The sequence below is a fragment of the Pygocentrus nattereri genome, chromosome 5, assembly GCF_015220715.1.
Source record: "Pygocentrus nattereri isolate fPygNat1 chromosome 5, fPygNat1.pri, whole genome shotgun sequence".
Lineage (NCBI taxonomy): Eukaryota > Metazoa > Chordata > Actinopteri > Characiformes > Serrasalmidae > Pygocentrus > Pygocentrus nattereri.
This window is the reverse complement of record NC_051215.1, coordinates 42,568,420-42,589,572: the sequence shown is the minus strand read 5'-3', so window position 1 is coordinate 42,589,572 and position 21,153 is coordinate 42,568,420. Positions and strand designations below refer to the sequence as shown.

The following is a 21,153-nucleotide window of genomic DNA, read 5'->3' as shown; positions in this document are numbered from 1 at the left end:
TGTCTCTCCTTATTTGGTGAGTCACAGTGACGCCCTCCGATTGGTTAGCGGAGGACAGGCTTAGCCCGCCATTGGTCAAAGAGGGAGGCTTATTTGAATAAATACCAAAACGGTTGCGCTCACGCCGACGTCATCGCGAGGGGGGGGACTCCACATAGTCTGTTGGTCATAAAATATTTTGGAATATGAATGACAGACACGCTTAGAAGTAAATATGCTCATCAACAGGCCACACGGGCACTTCAGCACATTTCACGCGTCACTCTTTTAGGCTCTGCCAATATAAAGGCAATTTGCTGCAAGTTTTTTTTTAAGGCGCATTCAATGATCACATTAGAAAAAATTACACTTAATCTGTGAGTCTCTTCCACGCTTTTTATAAAGCATTAAATATCATTTAACAAGCGCACACACAGCCTTTAACACAGTGTAATAGACTACAATAGCAGTGCAACTAGTTCCCATGGAAACTGTTGTAAAGATGCATTAGGTTGAGATGATGTCTACACAAGTGGAGTGAAATATTCATTGAATATTTGATTGAGTGATTTAATGAGCTGCTGTATGCTAATGACTCAGGAAAGAAAGAAGAAACTCAATCAGCATCTTTCGGCTCTCCACCTCAGCTGAAGCCTGATAGGACAGTGTAAAGCAGGCCAAACTTTAACGCTTTTTTGACTACACCTTATTTTGTGTTACTACAATTCAGCTGCGCGTGAGTCTGAACCATCCAGGTGATCAGTGGCGTAAAGATCAGCAAGTACTGCAATCACAGAGGGGCCCACTGCAAACAAGGCCTGTGGTGGCCAGCCCTCTCTATTGGACTTCTTATGGCATATGTAACCACAAAATGTATACATTAAACCATTAGGTTGAACATGCAGACCAACTTGGTTGAGCTTAATTAACCAAACAAATTAATTTTTTTATTCACTGAAGGTTTTTTTCATAGAGGATGAGGGACATTATTTTTTTTGCACTGAGGCCTTAAGATCCTAGTTACACTAAAAATCAATGTGTTGGTGCTACAACTCATAGTGAACAGAACTCTGATTTCTTGTATATGTGATATTTTATTACTCAAAAAAACTAGATTAAGATTAAGTGACCCTTATTAGTCCCACAATGGGGAAATTCCACCTCCGCATTTAACCCATCCGCGAAGTGAAACGCCACAAACACTCTAGTGAGCACACACACACTAGGGGGCAGTGAGCACACTTGCCCGGAGCGGTGGGCAGCCCAATCCGCAGTGCCCGGGGAGCAGTTGGGGGTTAGGTGTCTTGCTCAAGAACACCTCAGTCATGTGCTGTCGTCTCCGGCGACCTTCTGGTCACGAGGCTGGTTCCCTAAGCTTCAGCCCATGACTGCCCCCTACAATGAATGTATCATATAAAAATGTATATAGATTGCTGACACTCATGTCTGCCACTCTGAAAAGGCTGAAAAGGAGTTTTGAACTGCCTTTTGCTTGTATAATCTAGAAACATGTTAATGAAGAACAAAAGACAAGGATACTATGAAATGCATTATTACCCTCTTAGGTGAGAGGGAAAAACACGAAGTGCTGCGTGTGAGAGGACAGAGCTGTATTTCCATGGCAAAATATGTAGGACTCAAAGCGCTCCTACACCAGCGAAGAACACCTACTGATGACTCAGTAAACAGCAGAAAAAAAAGCTGTCCAGTACACTGCCAGCCTTTTATGGTGGGAACCAGATATTATCATATTAAAGAGGGCCAGTGACACAAGCATATAAAATAATAATGAAGTAGGGTTTAGCTCCAACTGTGGAAAGTATGAAAATGGCTATGTCCAAAAACGGCACTAGAAAGCATTCCTTAGTAACACACTGGAGAGATGACAAAAACAACCGAATAGCTGATTAGAGGCCTAATGTCAGTTGATTAGCTTCGCATCACTGGGCATAATACACCAACAACCCACAGCGCCCTCTTCTGATCATATCAAAGCAATGCACTGGACGGGGATCTGATCCAGAAGAGTGATATTGTAGTCTCACCACAATATCAGGAAAGTGGCAGGAATTCCATTACAGTAAAACGTTCATTTCAGTTCAGTAAAAGCAGACTGGCCATTAAAAACGTGAATGTTTAATGAGAGCAGCATACATTGTGATTATTGTGACCTTTGCTAAAGTAGAATAACAAAAAAAAAGCATTCTAGGTGTGAGTGCCTAGCATGTACTTACTTAAAAAAAAAGGCATGGACTATGTATTTGTTCATAGAAATGAACAAACAAACAGTTAACATTATAAGAAAAGGTTATATATATATAAAACAATTCATTAAAACAAAGAGGCAACTGTATGGAAAGCAAATTGTCCAAATAAAACAAACAAAAAAAAAAAAACCAACAACACAAAAACAGTAAATATTCCTTCATGTCCTAGGCACTTGTGGTCTTAACAGTTGATAGTGACCACTGAAACATCCACTTACCCAACAGGTCAGCCTACAACACCTGCCAAACTGCAAAATGAGTTGTCATAATGGGTTGAATATATATGTCTGTATAAAAGGATCACGGAGTACCTTTCCATTAAAAAAAGATGTATAAAAAAACAACAACAAAAAGACAGAACCTTCATCATAAATAAAGGCTCTCGTACATCCTTCTATGTTAAAGTAATAAGCTAATATATAAAATGACATTTTAAGTGAAATTAGTGCACGGTCTCTGTATTAATGAGTGTAACAAGGACGTCGCCAAGCAAGTACTGTAATTACAGTGATGTGGTTATAAAACGTTGCTATGCAGAAATACATTGTTCATCATGGCTTTAGGAGTTTAGGCAATAAGATGTATTGCAAGTTGTCTCCATTGGAATATTCTTGTCCCATATGAGCACCTCAAGGTAAAAATAAAAAAGGTAAATATTAAAAATATTTAAGTACAATCGTGATAAAAACCACTCACTCCCCTTACACCGACATCCACACGAAAAGTTCACGGTACAGACTCATTGTCTGAGTATTCTGATTGAAAAATTCATCCTGTACTATTTATCTTTTCACCCTCAGAGAATCCAGAGCTTAGAGCCATAAGTAACAGGCCATCACCCTTCATGGCAAACCTTGTTGTGTTTGACTTATACCCTGATCCACAACTCGTAAATAAACAGAACAAAAAAAGCTTCACAAGCGTGCGTAAGCGCACACACACACACACACACACACACACACACACACACACACACACACACACACACACACACACACACACACACACACACACACACACACACACACACACACACACACATCCTGCAACAAAACAAATATGCACAGCAACTTCAAGTCTTTGAGCCAAGCATTAGCACATTGTTGAGTCCAGCATTGCCAGTGGCCCTGCGGCCAGCTCGAGGGTTTTCGCCCCTGATGTTGATGTGTTGGGATTGTCCTGCGCTGGCAGAGGTGAAGAGTTGAGGTCAAAAGTCGTACCCCTCGCAGAGGTAGCTCCTAGAAGAGTCCGAGGCTCCAGAGACAAAGAAGAGGAAGAATCTCAGGGTAGAAGAGACGCAAAATGAAGATCAAAAAAGTAAACAGGCCATCGAAGGGGCAGCAGGGTGTCCTTTCATGCCATGGTTAAGGCAAATAAAACTCCTTAGGGTCCTCACACTCACACACACACACACACACACACACACACAAATCAATACCGACGGATTGCCCTGATATCAACTTCTCCATCTGTCACTCACACACTCTTGCTCCCTGAAATGTGTGGGACCCAGTCTGAGTCTGTGATTGTATCAGAGCAGAAATGGACAGGTTTAGCTCCACCAGTGCAGGTGGAATGAGTCGCACATGTGCTCCTCACACCTTGCTGTCTAAAGGAATGTCCGCCAAGGCCTGGACCAGCTCACTGAAAGACGGCCGCTCTTTAAGGCTGAGAGCACAGCAGCGGGTCATCAGTTTGTAGACTTTAGAAGGACAGGTCTCGGGAGCAGAAAGCTTCAGAGTTCCAGCCTGAAGACCTGTTACACAGAAGGCCAGAAAGAATGTTAGAAACACATGAAGTGCTGAGTGGCTTCCTATCCATTATAAATTCACAATAAAATAATGATTTGAATAAATGTGGAAATATAATTTGTAAGTATAAGTTACACTGATGCTTCATTGACGCTTTTTTCAAAGGATGCCGGTCATTACCCAAGGAAGAGCCAGGTGTTACCTGACACTCGTGGGATTTAAACTCACAACCTTCTGATTGTTGCCTCACTTCTCTACCACCAGACATCATTAATGCAGAAAATACTGATAACCTTCAAGAGGTCTGAACATAGTGAACACTGCATATGAAAGTTATGCTCAATCACTGACACATAGTCAGATGTGAGTGTGTTCTCACCTTCCAGCACCTCCTCGTGGCTGAGTGTTGAGTAGGGCAGCTCTCCATGGCTGAACACTTCCCACATCAGCACACCGAAAGCCCACACATCAGATTTGGTGGAAAAGTCGTCATCAACGACAGACTCAGTGGGGAGCCAGCGCAACGGGATCCATTTCTGCTTGTAGTGGTAATACTCACTGCGCAGAGAGAGAGAGAGAGAGAGAGAGAGGGCAAAAGAGAGAGAGAGGGAGAGTGAGCGAGAGAGAGAGGGAGAGAGCGAGAGAGAGAGGGAGAGAGTGAGAGTGAGTAAGAGAGAGAGAGAGAGAGAGAGAGAGAGAGAGAGAGAGAGAAAGAGAGAGAGAGAGAGAGAAAATATACTGTTACTTCATTGCCAAATGTTGCAATTCAGTATTTCAGCACAAGATGGCACTCATGGTGTACTTTTCACTTAGCACTGGGTTGTGTCTATCCACATGCATGTGTGTTGTGGTGTATGTGGTGTACCTTAATTGAGTGTGTGAGGTTGTGGCGTATCTATTGTGTGCGCGCACGACATGTGGTATTACCTGTTATAGACGTCCTTGCTCAGACCGAGTGCAGACACCTTGACCTGTCTCTGGCCGCTGATTAGGCAGTTACGTGCTGCCAGGTCTTTATGAACGAAGCGCTGGTTAGACAGGTGCTCCATCCCCGCAGCTACCTGCGCACAGATGGACACCTGAAGAACAAGAGAGGGATGGAGAGAGAAAAAGGGATGTGATAAGACCAATCACTGAGTGAATACTACCTCTTGGATATGACCAGTTTTCATTTATGTTGGCTGTTGTGAAATAAAGGCAAAGAATGTGTTTACTTTTGTTTTGGTGCTGATGGGCTGTGGTTTGAGTTTTTCATCTTTGCTTTTTGATATTCTCAAGAATTGCTTGAGATCGCCCTGAAAAAAGAGAGAAAAGAGAGAGTTTTTATTTGTCTATATTATAACCAGAAATCCAAGGAAAAATTAAGAACACACAGCCTATACAAAAGACACAATATTAAAAAAGGCGTTATCTGGATATCGTAGTGAGATACTAATGTGTTCATCTTAGCTCTAAATCTGACCAGATCTGATGAACCACCTCTAGAACTGGACAGGCTTGAGCTGAATTTGTCTCAATATGTTGCAAACAGAATTCATCCAAATTTAGCACATTTGGCAAGTGACTCCAACAGTATCCAACAATAGAGGAGAGCTCAATGATGTGATGTAGGGGTAAGTGAGATCTGATCCCTATGCATTGCAAAGTGTACCAGTGTACCAGTACCAGTTTTGAAATAATACTTTGCCAAAAAAAATGATAGTGCTGAAATGGTCTGCTTGAAATAAATGACATTTGGTTTGACATTTTGTTTCCCAACACAATGAATTTCATACCTTTATAAATATGGCACAAATGTCCAAATACTCTTTGGGGCTGCTGTAATATGTATTACTATGGAATAACACCATTTAGTTGTGTCACAATGTTCGCATAACCTATTTACCCCACTGAAGGAAGAGGAAAACCAATAAGTCACATGACAAACAAGAAATCTTCAAGACCATTTCTAAGAGGAAAGCCAAGAGAAAGTAACCCCCAACTAAGAGAAAATTCCCCCAGAGTGAACAGGTTTCAGTAAAGGTTGCACACTCACTGTGGAATTTCACTTAACTAGAAATATGTAAGTACTCACCTATTAATTATAACAACTATTAGGAAGTATAATTTTTATTATTTACAATGATTAAAAGCTTATAACGCACAGCCATTATTAAGGTATACATATGTCAAAGAAATGACAAAAAAATGTTTTCTTTGAAAATTTCTGATTGGATTGTCTTGGTGAAATGTTCCAAATGTATGGGTGGAATGTCTTGTTTTCTTTTTTTTTTTACCAGGTCTACATATTCCAGAATGATGTAGTGTGGTTCATTGTCTCTGCACAGGCCGAGCAGGCGGACAATGTTGGGATGACTGAGCTTGCTGAACATTTCAACCTGCCGCTTGAACTCAGCCTGTGAGAGCTCATCTCTGCTCTGCAGACTCTTCACCAGCACCACCGTCTCCTCCTCCCCTTCTTCAATCCCCCGTGCTTTAGCCAAGAACACGTCCCCAAAATCCCCTTTACCTGTGCACACACATACCAGCAAAGGTCAAACACAGAGTCAGATGGGTGAAATGATTGGCTTAACTGTAGTAGAACTTTGTGAGTCTAAGACTAGAGCCAGTGTGTAAATGCACATGTTTGGTGCATAGTAGAGAGATACTTTACCCAGTGTAGTGATGGTCTGCAAGTCTGCTCTGGGAAAGTGGAGCTTGTCAGTGTTGCTGTGCCGTTTCTCAGTGGTTGCCATGGTCCCCAGATTGGTGAGGGCCACTTCTTCCTGGATCTCAGCTGTAGTTTGACCATTCTGCTGCACAGCCTCTCCTAGCGGGCAACAGAGAGAAATATGTCACTTATAAAATATAGAGAAATACGTTAAATACAATACTTCATTATTTCACCTCAGGTGTCATCAACCCTGATCGACCTTCTTGCAGAGACCAGCTCCAACCATCATCTGCCACGCCTGCTCCAGCTAATTAATTTCTACATATGTCCATGATTTTCTGGATGCATTGGTGTTAGGCAAGAGAGAGGGCCTGTAGGTTATAACTAAACCAGAGCTAAACTGTGCAGGAAAGCAGATCTCTAGGAGGAGGGCCAGTGACAACTGCTTTGCCTCATTAAAATCATCTTTAGATGATTAGTGTTCTTGAGTTACTGTTTTCTAGCACTGTATAAAAGAAGTGAGATGCTGTCCTTATTGTTGGATGCAGTGTGTTTCTGAGCAAGCTTGCACACACATTCAGAACAGAATTCAGACTGATAATGGCTCATTTGTTTCATCAAAGTAATGATAAAAGCTGATTTAGGGGTGTAATCCTATGCACCAACTCAAGAGAATAAACAGAATGAGACCAAGAATAAGAAGCAATAAAAAAGGAAGGAAAGGCAAAAATGTAAAATATTGAAAATAATTTACACACAAATAATAAAAAAAAACACACAAAATAAGCTCAGAAAAAAGCTCCAGCAAAAAGCTGCCCTTTCAAAAGCGCTAAAGGAGGATGCTTACTGTAATGCTTGCTGTAACGCTTGCTGTAACGCTTGTGGGAGGAAGTTTCACAATTGGGGGCCATATATGCTAAAAACAGCCTCACCACTTCTTTTGCATTTTGCTCTTGGAACAGAAAGTAATCCCATGTTTAATGATCTCAGACATTATTGTGGAGCATATTTAGTAGCACAATCTGACATAAAACATGGTGCAACAAGGTAGGTAAAAATTATTGCTCCTGCATTTAGTACAAGCACCAATATGTCCATACTCTGTTTGGCTAAGGTAATGAACAGAGAGGTACAATAATAAGTAAACAAAGTAAACAAAATGCAATTTTTTATATGAGAAATCATGTAATTAAAGGAGAAGATAGATTAAAAGGTAGGAATGGCTGCAGTTCTGCCTCAGCCTTAAAAAGAATAACTAGCTCGTATCACCTGCATTGTTTCTGGGCATGAAGGCGGATGGAGTAAAATGCATAAAACATTACCAGCTATACCAGTATGGCTGCCTACCTGTGTATCAATGGCATAGGGGTAAAGGATCTGCTGTATTATCTATTATGTTTTATGTAATAGTATGTTCAGCATTAGGTGACACAATATGTTCGTGATTGGTGTTTGTTTTATGTACCAATGGGAGGACAATGGGAGGACATTGTGAACAGTTAATCCAGGCTTCCCATGTACAGGTTAGGAACAGGTGTTGGTTCTGTACCTAATTTGGCGATGTTCCAGGCAATAATGTGCCTGAGCCAGCCTATACAAGCACAACCATTTTCTACATTGAGGGGGTCAGCATGGCGTCTGAAGCGAGAGCACAATGAAGAAATAAAGATCAATGCTACAGATGCAAGGCTGGTCTCTTGGTCCTGGTCCTGACGAGAAAGAGGGATGTAAAAAAATCTACAGGCTTCTCAATACGTCCTGTTTATTGCACTGCTAAATCAAATTAGAAATGCAAAACAGCTTTCAGAAGCTTAATGTCTTTGAATACACCATCTCGCTTCTTTTCTTTAATCCTGGGCTTGGAGATGCCCTTGAATATCTCTCTCCCGATCTCTGCTTAGTGACGATTCCACTGCTAATTAAAGGCAACAAAGTGGTCATTATATAAGGATTAGGAGCATAAATTCTGCTAAAAAGCCAGATAGCTAGATTTTATGTAGATCCTCCTAATAAATGTCACTGCAGTGTAGCTGCCCAAACGTCTTAATCCTGCCAAATGGAAACTAAAAATTCTCACAGCCTCTTGCCAAAAGCAAAAGCAGAAATGCTCTTAATTATTGTTGATCATAGTGAATGGTTTTGGCTGTTCTGGCATTATGAAACCACTAGATGGCAGCAGGTCTCATGTTTAAACATGCTAAGACTCCAACTGTAGCAATCTGTCATTAAGACACTGAGAGAATTCCAATGATTAGATAATGTTGATTTTTATCAGATGTTTCCTGGAGGTCTTAAACATCTGAGTATTAAAATCAGCTGTGTTAAATTAGACTAGAACTGAGCCTTGCAGAACAGCAGGCCTCTAGAAGCTTGTGTAGCACCTCTGCTACATCTCATCTCCTACATCCCCACTTCACATACATCCCCCCACTCTCACACACACCATTAAGGCACTCCATCTCCGGCTCCTCCCCGTCCTGTCCTTTCTGCAGTCTTTTGGCGTTCCGTCTCTGCTTGCAGTAGAACATAAGGCCCAGCACGGCGATGATGTAAGCGACGGCTGCTCCCACAGACAGGCCGATGGTCTGGATCATCTTGTATGGTGTCTTCACCTCGTCGTCATCGTGGTTGTGCTTTGGCTTCTCTGTGCAGGAGCAGAAGCAAAGATAAGTGCTTCAGGGTGAAACTGCAGAGATTTCTCCAATGTTCTTAGTGAAAAGACACAACTCCAATCCTCAAACTCAAATCCTACAAGAAGACAATTACACCCAGCTTCGTGTTTTACCCACCCTCACATTCCCAATGCAACTTGAGAAGTAAAGCCTTGTGAGGAGTGAGGAGGCATTGCAACTGTTTTGCCTTATCATCAAGTAAGAAACAGTTTGTACTAAATTAAAGAATGCGTTGTTATTGCTGGTGATAACTGTGAGTTTTAAGAATTAACACTGATGATTTGATTAACTGAATTTCATTCATTGAATTCACACATTTTTAAATAGAAAACTTGAAGTTTGAAGTATGTAACCATTGTTAGTTTCAGAACAGCCCATTTCAGATCCCTTTTTTGGATGTTGCAAAGAAACAATACTTCTATGCATGTAGCATTGTGCAAAGGTCTTGGGCACCTAAGAACCATTTTTAAAACCATTTATATTGGCAATATGTATATAGTAAAAACACCATATGTCACTTGAATAAATGAAAAGAAATTTAGTACAAAAAAGGAAAATAGATTTGGAGAAATAAATTATGACATTCTGGTGATTAAAAATCACTCAACCACACACGTTATAACCTGACCTTGTGCACAAAATGTAAGCCATCACTATTTAAATGTCACATGAAATTAAAACCCAATCTAAAAAAAAAATAAAGTATGAGGACATGATTTCTCCAGGTCTGCAAATGCCAGAATAATGCAGTGGGTTCTATGTTTCTACAGAGGCTCAGTAGGCGAACAATGTGGGATTGATTGAGTCTAAAGGGAGCACGGTTCACTGTAACTAAACATCAGTCCCAAATGCTATTAGAGAGAACCAAACGCTTTGCCAAAAGACACCTCTGTTTTCCAGAGTGACGCTGGTGGCCTGTCTGAATGTGATTGGAGTCCTGTGATATGAAGGAAGCCACAAAAAGAACTCCACAGAACAGACTCCACAGAATGGCTGCATTGTGTCTAATTTCATTTGCTTAATTCATCTTGATTAAGTTAAAGTCACTTGAATGAGTCACAGAGTTGGGTGAGGCAGGATCAGGTGAAAGAGACTGGGAAGGTTGGTTTAAGGCTTTGTTAGGAGTCTGAGGTCCTGGACTGAAGGGACTGGTCATATGATGTGTATATTTAGTGCACCTTAAGTTGTTGTCAAGTTAGGCTAGTCTTAAGGGGTCCGCTGTTACAGGATGAACAAAAAAAAGTGTAAGATAAATGTAAGTAAGAACAAGGGTTTGTGTCTTCATGTGTGTATTAATATATACTTACCCACAACATAGAGTTGTGCCACACGGTCTCTGATGCTGCAGCTGTTGCCAGCAATACATATGTACTTCCCTGTGTCTTCAGTACTGACATCACTGATAACTAGAGAACCATTGGGCATATTTTGGAACCTGAGGGAGAGAGAAAGTAGTTCTTGAAGGGCTTGTTAATGAATGAATTTGGTCTCTAAGAATAGGAAAGTTATGAAACTGCCTCTGGACTGGAGATACAAAAACACTTTGCTTTGGTCAATTTTAATATTTAAAAATTTCGTAGCGTACAGCCACAGTGACTGGGGTATCACCATCACATGCCTTTATGTCACTCTAGGCAAATCACAACTGAGCCAACCCAGTATAGATTTGTGTCTCAACCAGTAGCCAGTACCACACAAAAGCTACTGCCCAACACAGACAGACACACACACACACAAATTAAATACTATAGTTCTAGCATATTCACACTTAACACTCATTAAATAGACAATAGCGGCCAGCTCAAGCCCTGTGATGCATGGTTCAATACACAAAAAAGAGCCCAAACAACACTGTATAATCTCTATAATTAGACTACTTTATACTAATGCCACAACTTTAGGTAGCATCAACTATTCAGACTGTAAAATTCTTTTTATATCTGATCCCAATATGACAAAAAAGACAATGAAAGCATCTTTATATAGCAAGGGCAGAAAACTTGGAGCAATACATGGAGAACAGGTTCTCTTGATAACCTAATAGTGCTAAAAATATGAATAGACAGAAGCTAAGGCCAACAGATCCAGCGAAAAAATGCAAGGTACATTAAAATGGAGAAACAAAGGAGAAGCACTTTGCCTGTAGTGTAGGGCACGCAAAATGTATGATTATATACAGGATAACATTTAATGCTTCCCCTTAAACATTGTTAAATACTTACAATTTTACTTAAGATAGTTATGAAACTGCTTTCACTATTCTCAATTTCATTCTAAAGCACGCTGGCATTTTGTGCTCACGTCCTCCTCTTGAAAGGTATGGTAAGAAGCAGGATTTATTCAAGGCGAAGGCTTCATGTTATCTACCAATAGCTTCATATTAATTTGGTTATATTCTATGTTTTAGCTACATAACACTCAAACCAGTGAGTTGGAAAAGAAAGTTAGTTAACTTAGCCACGTGCCTTGGAACAGATGTGTTGCATGTGATTTTCTTCATAAGTTTAATCGCTAATGCAGTCCTCCACACAGTTTAATCGACCCCCTACCTCTTGTGCCTTTGGTCTAGGAAATGGATAAAATTTCACTCCTCCATCCTCACTTTCCAAATATCAGCTATCAGATTTACCCCCTCAGAAGCGTCCCTGCATTCAATGCTACAGTAAACTGTAAAGTTTGTCAGAGGTGCCAATGCCTAGTTAAAGCTGCTCAGCTACGATCAGACAATTGGTGGATGTTTGGGGCGGGTTTTAGTGAAGGGTGGGAGCAGACGCAGAGGCAGCCTAAACAGCGACTGACACATTTCTCAGCCAATCATTGTCCTTACAGAGTACATTCACAGAAAGTTTGGAAACAAGTATGTATGAATTCTATTCCAAAAAAGTTGAGACAGTCTGAGAAAAGTCAGACCATAATACAGTCTTAACTAGCAGTTGTGGATGCAGCAACAGACAGTGTTTACTGACAATGGTTTGTCAAAGAATTCCTGAGATGTTTTTTGAACATTCCACAACATTTCTAGTCTTAATTTGCCCATGTCCCAACTTTTTTGTGATGTGTTGCAATTTCAGCATGAGCACAAATTCAGAAAAAACAATGAAGTTGGTAAAATAAAAGATTACATATCTACCTATTGTATGGGACCTACTGTCCCCAACATTTTTGGGAATTGGGTTTGTATTCTGCAATGATGAGATGAAAATAATTTGGGACATTTGGCTGTCCTTGCTATAGGCAATTGCCTGGCTTACTTATATAAATGTGCAGACCCAGCACAGAGAGAGCGATTAGAGAATGAAATGAAATAAAAAAAAGTCAAAGAGAGTAGGACAGACCTGCCGGAGCTCACAGTGAGGGGCTTGTCTTTGATGATCCACTGGATGTAGGGCGGAGGGTCTCCTGTAGCCTGGCAGTGCAGCATGGCTGTGTGGCCCTGGTATACTGTGGTGTATTCTGGTTCCAGCTTAAACTCTATATAGACTGGGTGATAATAATAACAGTGAAAATTATTTAAAGATGCTTGCATTACAATGAGCCAGGTCATTACTATATGACTTCTCTTGCCTTTCTGCCAGAGGGGCTTTCTTCAATCACCATTGCTTTAGTATGAATAATGAAAGAAGTATAGACGACAAAATAATTCTAATACTCATTCTTTGATAATGACTAAGAAGGTAAGCAATGCTAACTACATCAGAGGGCAAGTCTTCCATTTCTGTAAGTGGCATCTCCACAAATATACACACACAGCAAAACTCACCTCCTACAGTGAGGGAGACGGAGGCTTTGATTTCTCCCTGCATGCTGTTACTGGCCACACAAGTGTAATTCCCTGCATCACTCCGCATCACCTTACCAAAGTGCAAAGCCCCATTCACCTGATCCACATGAGAGGGAACAGCACTGCCATCTACAGAAAAGAGAGAGAGAGAGAGATAGAGAGATAGAGATAGAAAGATAGAGAGAGAGAGAGAGAGAGAGAGAGACAAAAGCAGTAGACATGAGATGTAACAGAAGCAATGGAGGAGCAGAATTACATTCATTCAATCTTCAATTCAACTTCCAAGACACCGTAGAACCTGGTCAAGTAATGATGAGGCATGTTTTATCATTACTATTTTCTTCTGAATTTGTAACAATGCAGGATTTATTAGCTTCTTCATTTGCACAGAGCAGGCAATCAGCCCATCCATGTCTCTCTCACCTGCTCTGGTCCACTGTATAATGGGTGCCTCTCGGCCCGTAGCAGAACACTGGACACTGGCTTCACTGTCAAGCTGCAGACACTGAGAAGGCTGCGGAGTAGGGGTGAACTTCAGCTTCTCTGAAACACACAAAGAAAGAGCACAGATGTCAAATATGAAATAAGAAGGTCATTTCTCCACAAAAGCAAAGGGATAATAAGATGTGAAAACTGTGTGTTGGACTGCTATTAACAGCAGACATTTCATGTCTGTACCCTGCATCAACCAGTGTGTCATTATCTCACCACTACACCACACAAACATATCTTACCTAGTATGTAGACTCTGGCTTGCCCAGTCAGGATGCCTCCCACAGTTCTGCACTGACAGCTATAGACCACTCCATCATACACCTCTACACTGTTTATCCTCAGAGTCCCATTAGGAAACACCTTAAACCGAGTGTCCTGCAGACAGATCAGATAGATGATTTGTTATTAACAATACTAATATCCAAAATACTACTACTACTTCTACTGGTAACACTATTTTAATCATGATGCATTATACTAACATAACCATCACATAAACATGTCATGACAGATTATGTCAAGCACAAATCTGCACGTGACATCAACTGTTATGACATCAGTCATTATTGTCTGCTCTGACAATTAGTTACCAGCAGTGGTAACATGACTCTGTTACCATGACAAATCACGACAGCCTATGATACCTGCCATGATGTTTAAACATAACCATGCCATAAACACGTTATGTTTACATTAATATGACATGGAATTCTCCTTCAAATGAGGATCCTGACCTCATCACTGATCTCCTGCAGGTTCCTGTACCAGATAACATGTGCTGGAGGCGTGGTCTGGACGTGGCAGTGAAGGTACCCTGGCTGCCCCTCCTCCATGGAAGTGTCCTGAGGCCTATTGGTCCACTCTGGGGGACCTTAGGGAAAGAGGGGTTGTATGTTAATTATTTTTTATTTGTTTCATGGCAGTACAAACTGCAATTACATCTAGCATTATGAGGTTTGGTGCTGCAGTGATAAGTCAATACAGGCGATTACCTGTCAGTGTCACTGATTATGGAAAAAGGTCTATGTAATCATAGAACTACTCGTGTCATTAATAAAGTGGTAAAAAAAAAATCAAGTGATAATAGTCTGTACTCACCAGCCACAATCACAGTGACTTCCTGCCTTCTCTGACCTGCCTTGCTTTGGGCCACACACGTGTATGTGCCTGAGTCTCCACCCTCAGTCGGGTTAAAGATTAGGTCCAAACCCTGCTGATGCACTCGTCCTTCAGAGGGCACTCTCTCACCTCCCGACTCCCACCACACCTCTGGCACCGGACGGCCCCGTGGTGGCTCACATGTCACCCTCTCCACACGGTTAGGAGAGAAAAACTTGGACAGCCTGCCCCCCATCTCTTCTATCTCTACAGGAGGACAGTGAGAAGAAGGAGAAAGGGTAGAAGAAAAATAGGAAAAAGAGTGAAAAACCTCGTATCTCCAAAATGATCATTTTACAGGAGAACATGCTTTACTTTTAATGTAATCAATGGAACAAAAATTTTTTCCAAGTCATTTTGGCTCATTTCTTTTGGACGATTTGTCATGAAATTTACACACAATGTAAAGAGGAACTGGCAATTTCAGCTTGTAAAAAATTGAAAAATGGAGATACAAGGTTTTGTTCCAACAACAATGAGATAATATAAATATATATAAAACTGTAGCTGCAAAATCTCACCCCTAAATATGTTATTAATTCTGATATGGAACAAATCCAAACTCATATTAAGCACTGCCTAAAGTTTATAAAGGAATACTCTACTGTTTCTCAACCTAATCTCAAATCTGCCACATCTGTAGCATCTGGCCGATTACCACAGACAATAATTTTGATGAATTTCCCTATACTTAGTAAAAGACCAAAAACAATGACTCCAAACATACTTATAAAAGATGGCAATGGGCAGGTGCTGAAGCTAATGCTAGTGTTTCAAGGTAAAAGATTTTCTTTTCTTTTACTAAGTACATGTCAACCATGTGCTGCTGATGTGGCAGATGTAATTTAGGTTGAAAGATTCTGCAATTCTCTTTAAAGCAATAAATGTCACAAAAATCTAGCACTGATATAAAAATATAGCATAAGACTTCATCTCAAAGACATACTGATCTGGATGTAGGATGAACTGACAGCTCTTCATCTGTTCATGACTGAGATGAAAATCGTGGTGAAATAAGAGCAGATGCATAGCCTTTTCTGGATTTGTTTTTTGTGCAATTATTGGCACTTCTGTGCCAAAATAAGTAAAAAATATTAAAAACTTTTCATTGTGGTGACATATTGCATATGTATCTGATCTAGGATCACAAGTGAAAGTGACTGAAAACTGATTTTGATTAGATTTTTGTCAAATTTAGGCAACATATTGGATTTATGCCCTTTCAACACTACATTGCAAACACAGCTGTACAGAAGCACATGTGAGATGATGGGAGATGTCTGTGCGTGCTAGCAGGGGGAGTGAAAACTGTATGTAATGTGACAAAAAATGCATTTGTGAAGTGGGGGGGCAGAGACTGTGAGCACTGCGTGACTGAGGGAATTGAGGAATTGTGTGGGAGAGTGTGTTGTGAGAGGCTCAGTGAGAAAACTGTAGCTGAAGCAGATGCCAATAAAGCACTTAGCACATCAACAAAGACAGAGATTCTCTGTTAGTGAAAGGAGCTCTGTGTGTGTGTGTGTGTGTGTGTGTGTGTGTGTGAGTGAGAGAGAGAGAGAGAGAGAATATGTATATGCTCTTACCTGCAATGTGCAAAGTAGCATCTGCATGCACCTCCTTATCAGCTCCATAACGAGCCAGACACCTGTACCGCCCTGTGCTCCGATTCTTTACCTGAGTGATCCGCAGAGTGCCGTTATTATACACCGTCACCCTGTAACACACACACACACACACACACACACAAACAAATGAACATACTGTCAACTCACAGTATTACTTATTAACATATGCGTAGTTGCATGACAGAATAGACTTGACAGCTTACATGACAGATCTTGTATCTTTTGAAATTAGAGAGTTAAGAGAGAGAGAGAGAGAGAGAGAGAGAGAGAGAGAGAGAGAGAGAGAGAGAGAGAGAGAGAGAAAATATGATGGTGCTTTTTGGGTGATTAATAATAGTTAAATATCTCCCAAAAGACTTACAAACTAATAATAAATGTATTAGCCCATTCATCATTATAACAAAAGAAAAGCAAAAATAAAAGATAAAATAAAATAAAGAAAGAGCAATAGCAACAGGAAAAAGAAAGAAAGAAACAAAAAAGGCAGAAAAAGTAAAGAAACAAAGACGGGCAGAAAAAGAAAAGAAAGATAGAAAGAAAGAGGCAGAAAAGTTAAAGAAAGGCAGAAAAAGGAAAGAAAGACAGGCAGAAAAAGGAAAGAAACAAAGAAAGAGGCAGAAAAGAGAAAGAAAGGCAGAAAAGAGAAAAAGAAAATTAAGTAATGGCTAAGTTTCTGTCTGTGATTCTGTGAAAGAGAGATTCTGCGGCAAGAGAACTGCATCAAGCAGATAAGAGAGAGTGAGAGATGCCAGAGGTGAGATGGAGGTAAGAAGGAGGCAGACAGGAGAGAGAGAGAGAGAGAGAGCGAGAGCGAGAGAGAGAGAGAGAGCGAGAGCGAGAGCGAGAGCGAGAGAGAGAGAGAGCGCGAGAGCGAGAGCGAGAGCGAGAGAGAGAGAGAGAGAGAGAGAGAGAGAGAGAGAGAGAGAGAGAGAGCGCTGGAGAGGTGTATAGAGAAATGTGTGAAAGCTCAGTGTAGGACTTGAAACAATTCTGAAAATCTTCATGTTTACTGCAGAGTTGGTGCTTTAAAGGAGAACTTTTACAGTCGCACCCATCGTTTCTATTTGTACCACCTGTGCGATAACACCTTCACTTATTCTTTAATCCTCTCAGCTCCCAGCAAACTCCAAAACCCCTCTCCACAAATATGCAGCTGCAGTTCCAAAAGCAACAGAAAAATCTGAATCAAATTATTCTAATACATTCCCTCATGAGCTGCCCTGCACCAGCACTTAAAATACACTAAGCAGAAACAGAAACAGTCCGTTCATACAGAACTACACCATGAAAGCACCAGTACTGGTAGGTGCTGTAGAGGAGTCGATAAGAGAAGACGAAAAATGAGTCAAGAAGAGAAGAGGAAAAAGGAGTCAAAAAGAGAAAAGAAGAGAAAAAAATGAGTCGAGAAGAGAAGAGAAGCTAACCGTGTCTTGTTGACCACTGGCTCATCCTCATGGAGCCACTCTATGAGAGGTGGAGGTTTGGCTGAGAACTGACAATGAAACACAGCTTCTTCATTCCTAAACACCACCTGATCCTCTGGAGCCAAAATCAGCCGAGGAATTGTCTTATCTGATAAAAAAGAGCGAGAGAGAGCGAGAGAGAGCGCGCGCGAGAGAGAGAGAGAGAGAGAGAGAGAGAGAGAGAGAGAGAGCGAGAGAGAGAGAGAGAGAGAGAGAGAGAGAGAGAGAGACAAAAGCAGTAGACATGAGATGTAACAGAAGCAATTCACGGAATCATCTATTCAAGAAACATTAACTAACACACACACACACACACACACACACACACACACAGCATAAATAAACTATGTTGTATGGTGGCTAAGAAGATAAAATGAATGCCAAATAAAAAGCAAGCTGCAAATGCATAAAACACTTTCATTAAAATGACTAAATCAGCGCTACATTTTACAAATGTGCTGCAAATTCAGAAACGCTGCAGAGTCACAAGACGACGGAAATGTTTGCGGATAACATTTAAGCCATTCAGCTCAGTCCTCTTCATCTGACCAGACAACTGCTATAACTGTGTCTATCTTCATAGAAATAAGCTATACAGTGTAACTGTTATATAACAGATATGACTGCAGTACAGGAATGACATGTCAGTAGCCAAGCCAACCACAAACTTACTGTACTGGGAGTCTCTGTGGTCTTATTAACTTCTGTGCCCATCACATATTACATCTCCCTTTAAGTCTTCCAGAAACACTTCCTTTGCGTTGTGGCTCAATGCTACTTTGCTGTGATGTTTCTGAAGTTGTTCGTGTTCTGTATTTGCAGCAGGGTTGTGAAACGTGGTTAAGACGCAGTCATATATTTGCATCACGTTTATGAGTTTGCAACATGATTTTAATTGCCCTGTGCAGAGGGGCTTGTCGGTGACCATACTGTTGACCACAGTGAGATGTCCAGACAGGGTCATCACCTGACCAAACCAGGCCACAGCACAGAAGCGCTGAATAATCAAAAAAAAACACACACACACACACACACACACACACACACACACACACACACACACACACACACACATTGAAAACAAATGTGTGTGTTTGGATATAAGAGTGACTTGCACTTTACAGGAATGTGTAATCCTGCCAACTACGCAGAAAAAGATCAATGAGAAACGTGCTTGTTTCACTCTGTTTGTTTCGTCTTTCTTCCATGACTGTTGCTTTTCTCCCTCTTTTTGAAGCTTTCTATGCTCTTAAGCCCCCTTTTCTGTTCTGTTCTTTTTCTGCAGGTGTGTGTAAATGAAGAAGAGGTGCTGTGTTACTGTTTACTTTCTGCTGTGCTAATCCACACAGAGAACCTGATAGAGCTACACACACACACACACACACACACACACACACACACACACACACACACTCACTATCTTGATCAGACACACACACATTCCAAAGTGTGTACATGCGTGTGCATACTCTAAAGCCTGCAGCATTTGATTTACCATCTCTTTCTATCTCTAATCTCCCCACTTTACCTGAGCACTAGTCCACTGCTCCAGTAATGAGCACCATAAGCAATACACACATATGAGGAGCTGTAAAAACACATTGAAGCACTGATGTAACTGCATCAATTTTGGAATCTTTTATTCCTTTTAACAATATTCAATAAAGTATGCACTCATTTTTAAAATGTAAAAATCTAAATAGTTTTTATTTGTAATACAGCACTTCTTGAAAATAGGTGTGCAGAGAACAACAACGAAAAAACAGTGTATTGTTTTTATTGCCTATATTCCACTAATCTGTAAACAGTGCCTCCTTTCATATCACTGCTCTAATTTTTTTTTTAGATAATTTGGAATTATACCAAACACATCATATCAAATTTTACGATCTAATGAACTCTTTTCTAAATAATCATTAAAAAGCGGCAGATGAAATGGGACAAGGCCCTGAAAACAGGCTATAGAAAAACATGACTAAATCTTTGAGAGAGTGTGTGTGTTAATGTGTTGAACAGTGAATAGTGAGATACAGGAATGTAGGGAATGCTGGGCAGATAATTGGAAAGGGAAATTCATTAACCCATATAAATACAGCTTCCCACTCACACCTCACACAACACATACATCCCACACACAAACGACATCCCACTGAAATCTGAGACACATACAAATATATTATTGCTAGAAATACAAGTCATCATACAGGACTGTGCAAAAGTCAGAGACCACCCTTATTTCTTTTCCAGTGAAAATGGCCATAAAATACAAGCCATTCTTTTGCCAGCGTCAAGAAAAAGCTGAAATCAAATTACAGTCTCAAGTCTAAACAAATAAACAGCTTCCATTCTTTTCAGGACAGTCTTTCTAAGAAATCTGCAGGGATATTTTTCCACAGCTCCAAAATTCGGTCTTAGATGTTGGTTGTATTTTCTGCTCCTCACAATGCAAACAATTCAAAACACAGTCAGTAATGTTGAGGTCTGGACTCTTTGATTTGCAAATGTTCTTTTTTTCTCAGTAACAGCCTCTTACAAGCACATCCTTTCAGACCCATTGTTTTGTTGTGTCTTCTCACAGTGGAAGGATGGACAGAGAAACCTGTGGATTTCTCTGATATGAACCGAGAGCAGAGCTTGATGTTCTCCTGTCGCCCAAAGGTGAAGGCTTAGAGTACTGTTTGGTGACTGTTGGTCACAGAGCTGGTGGTCTAGGAGGTCTTGCAGGGTTGTTATGAGTCACATTTTCTCTTTTTAAATAATTTTCTGAACTCCAGTTTTAGAAACTCCTGTTTTTCCAGGTATTATCCACTGACTTACCCCTTCGTTATGGAAGTGGATGATCTTATGACCTAATCTCTTCATAAACCTCTCCTGAAAAAATAACTTTTAATTAATTGTTGTTTTGACTGGAAATGACGGGTGGTCTCCGATTTATTATATAACCAAGACAAACAGCTTAGAATCTGATCTACTAGCCTTGCGCACACACACAGACACACACACAGCTCTACCTTTAATGCTGAGGGTGAAGTTGGACTTGCTGCAGACTTGTCCTGCTCCATTACGTGCGCAGCAGCTATAGATGCCTGAGTCTCCAGGGACTGGATTTTTCACAGTGAAGGTTCTCTCTTTAACAGACAGTGCTGCTCCATCTTTGAACCACTTACTGTTTGGTCTGCAGGGATACAACAGAGCATTCACCACACCTTATTTCTAACAATTAATCCCTCAAAACCTCCAGGGAACCCCTTAAAGGAGTGTTACATGGGTCCACACTACAATTCCTCACTCTCATAACTTACTAACTTA

General features: G+C 40.7%; 1 protein-coding gene across 1 annotated transcript in view; it reads right to left on the bottom strand.

Moving 5' to 3' along the window:
- Nucleotides 1-2,099: 2,099 nt before the first annotated feature.
- ptk7b (protein tyrosine kinase 7b) overlaps nucleotides 2,100-21,153 on the bottom strand; it is a 115,552-nt gene continuing 96,498 nt past the window's right edge. Inside the window, exons 4-20 of the mRNA XM_017696640.2 lie at nucleotides 20,856-21,019; nucleotides 17,806-17,953; nucleotides 16,340-16,470; nucleotides 14,697-14,963; nucleotides 14,333-14,469; nucleotides 13,838-13,973; nucleotides 13,527-13,646; nucleotides 13,083-13,232; nucleotides 12,658-12,802; nucleotides 10,630-10,757; nucleotides 9,094-9,294; nucleotides 6,651-6,806; nucleotides 6,274-6,506; nucleotides 5,212-5,292; nucleotides 4,925-5,076; nucleotides 4,377-4,555; nucleotides 2,100-4,002 (exon numbers count right to left, since the gene is read on the bottom strand). Coding sequence (XP_017552129.1) covers nucleotides 3,842-4,002; nucleotides 4,377-4,555; nucleotides 4,925-5,076; nucleotides 5,212-5,292; nucleotides 6,274-6,506; nucleotides 6,651-6,806; nucleotides 9,094-9,294; nucleotides 10,630-10,757; nucleotides 12,658-12,802; nucleotides 13,083-13,232; nucleotides 13,527-13,646; nucleotides 13,838-13,973; nucleotides 14,333-14,469; nucleotides 14,697-14,963; nucleotides 16,340-16,470; nucleotides 17,806-17,953; nucleotides 20,856-21,019 — 2,689 coding nt within the window. The 3' untranslated portion in view covers nucleotides 2,100-3,841. The remainder of the gene's footprint in view (nucleotides 4,003-4,376; nucleotides 4,556-4,924; nucleotides 5,077-5,211; nucleotides 5,293-6,273; nucleotides 6,507-6,650; nucleotides 6,807-9,093; nucleotides 9,295-10,629; nucleotides 10,758-12,657; nucleotides 12,803-13,082; nucleotides 13,233-13,526; nucleotides 13,647-13,837; nucleotides 13,974-14,332; nucleotides 14,470-14,696; nucleotides 14,964-16,339; nucleotides 16,471-17,805; nucleotides 17,954-20,855; nucleotides 21,020-21,153) is intronic.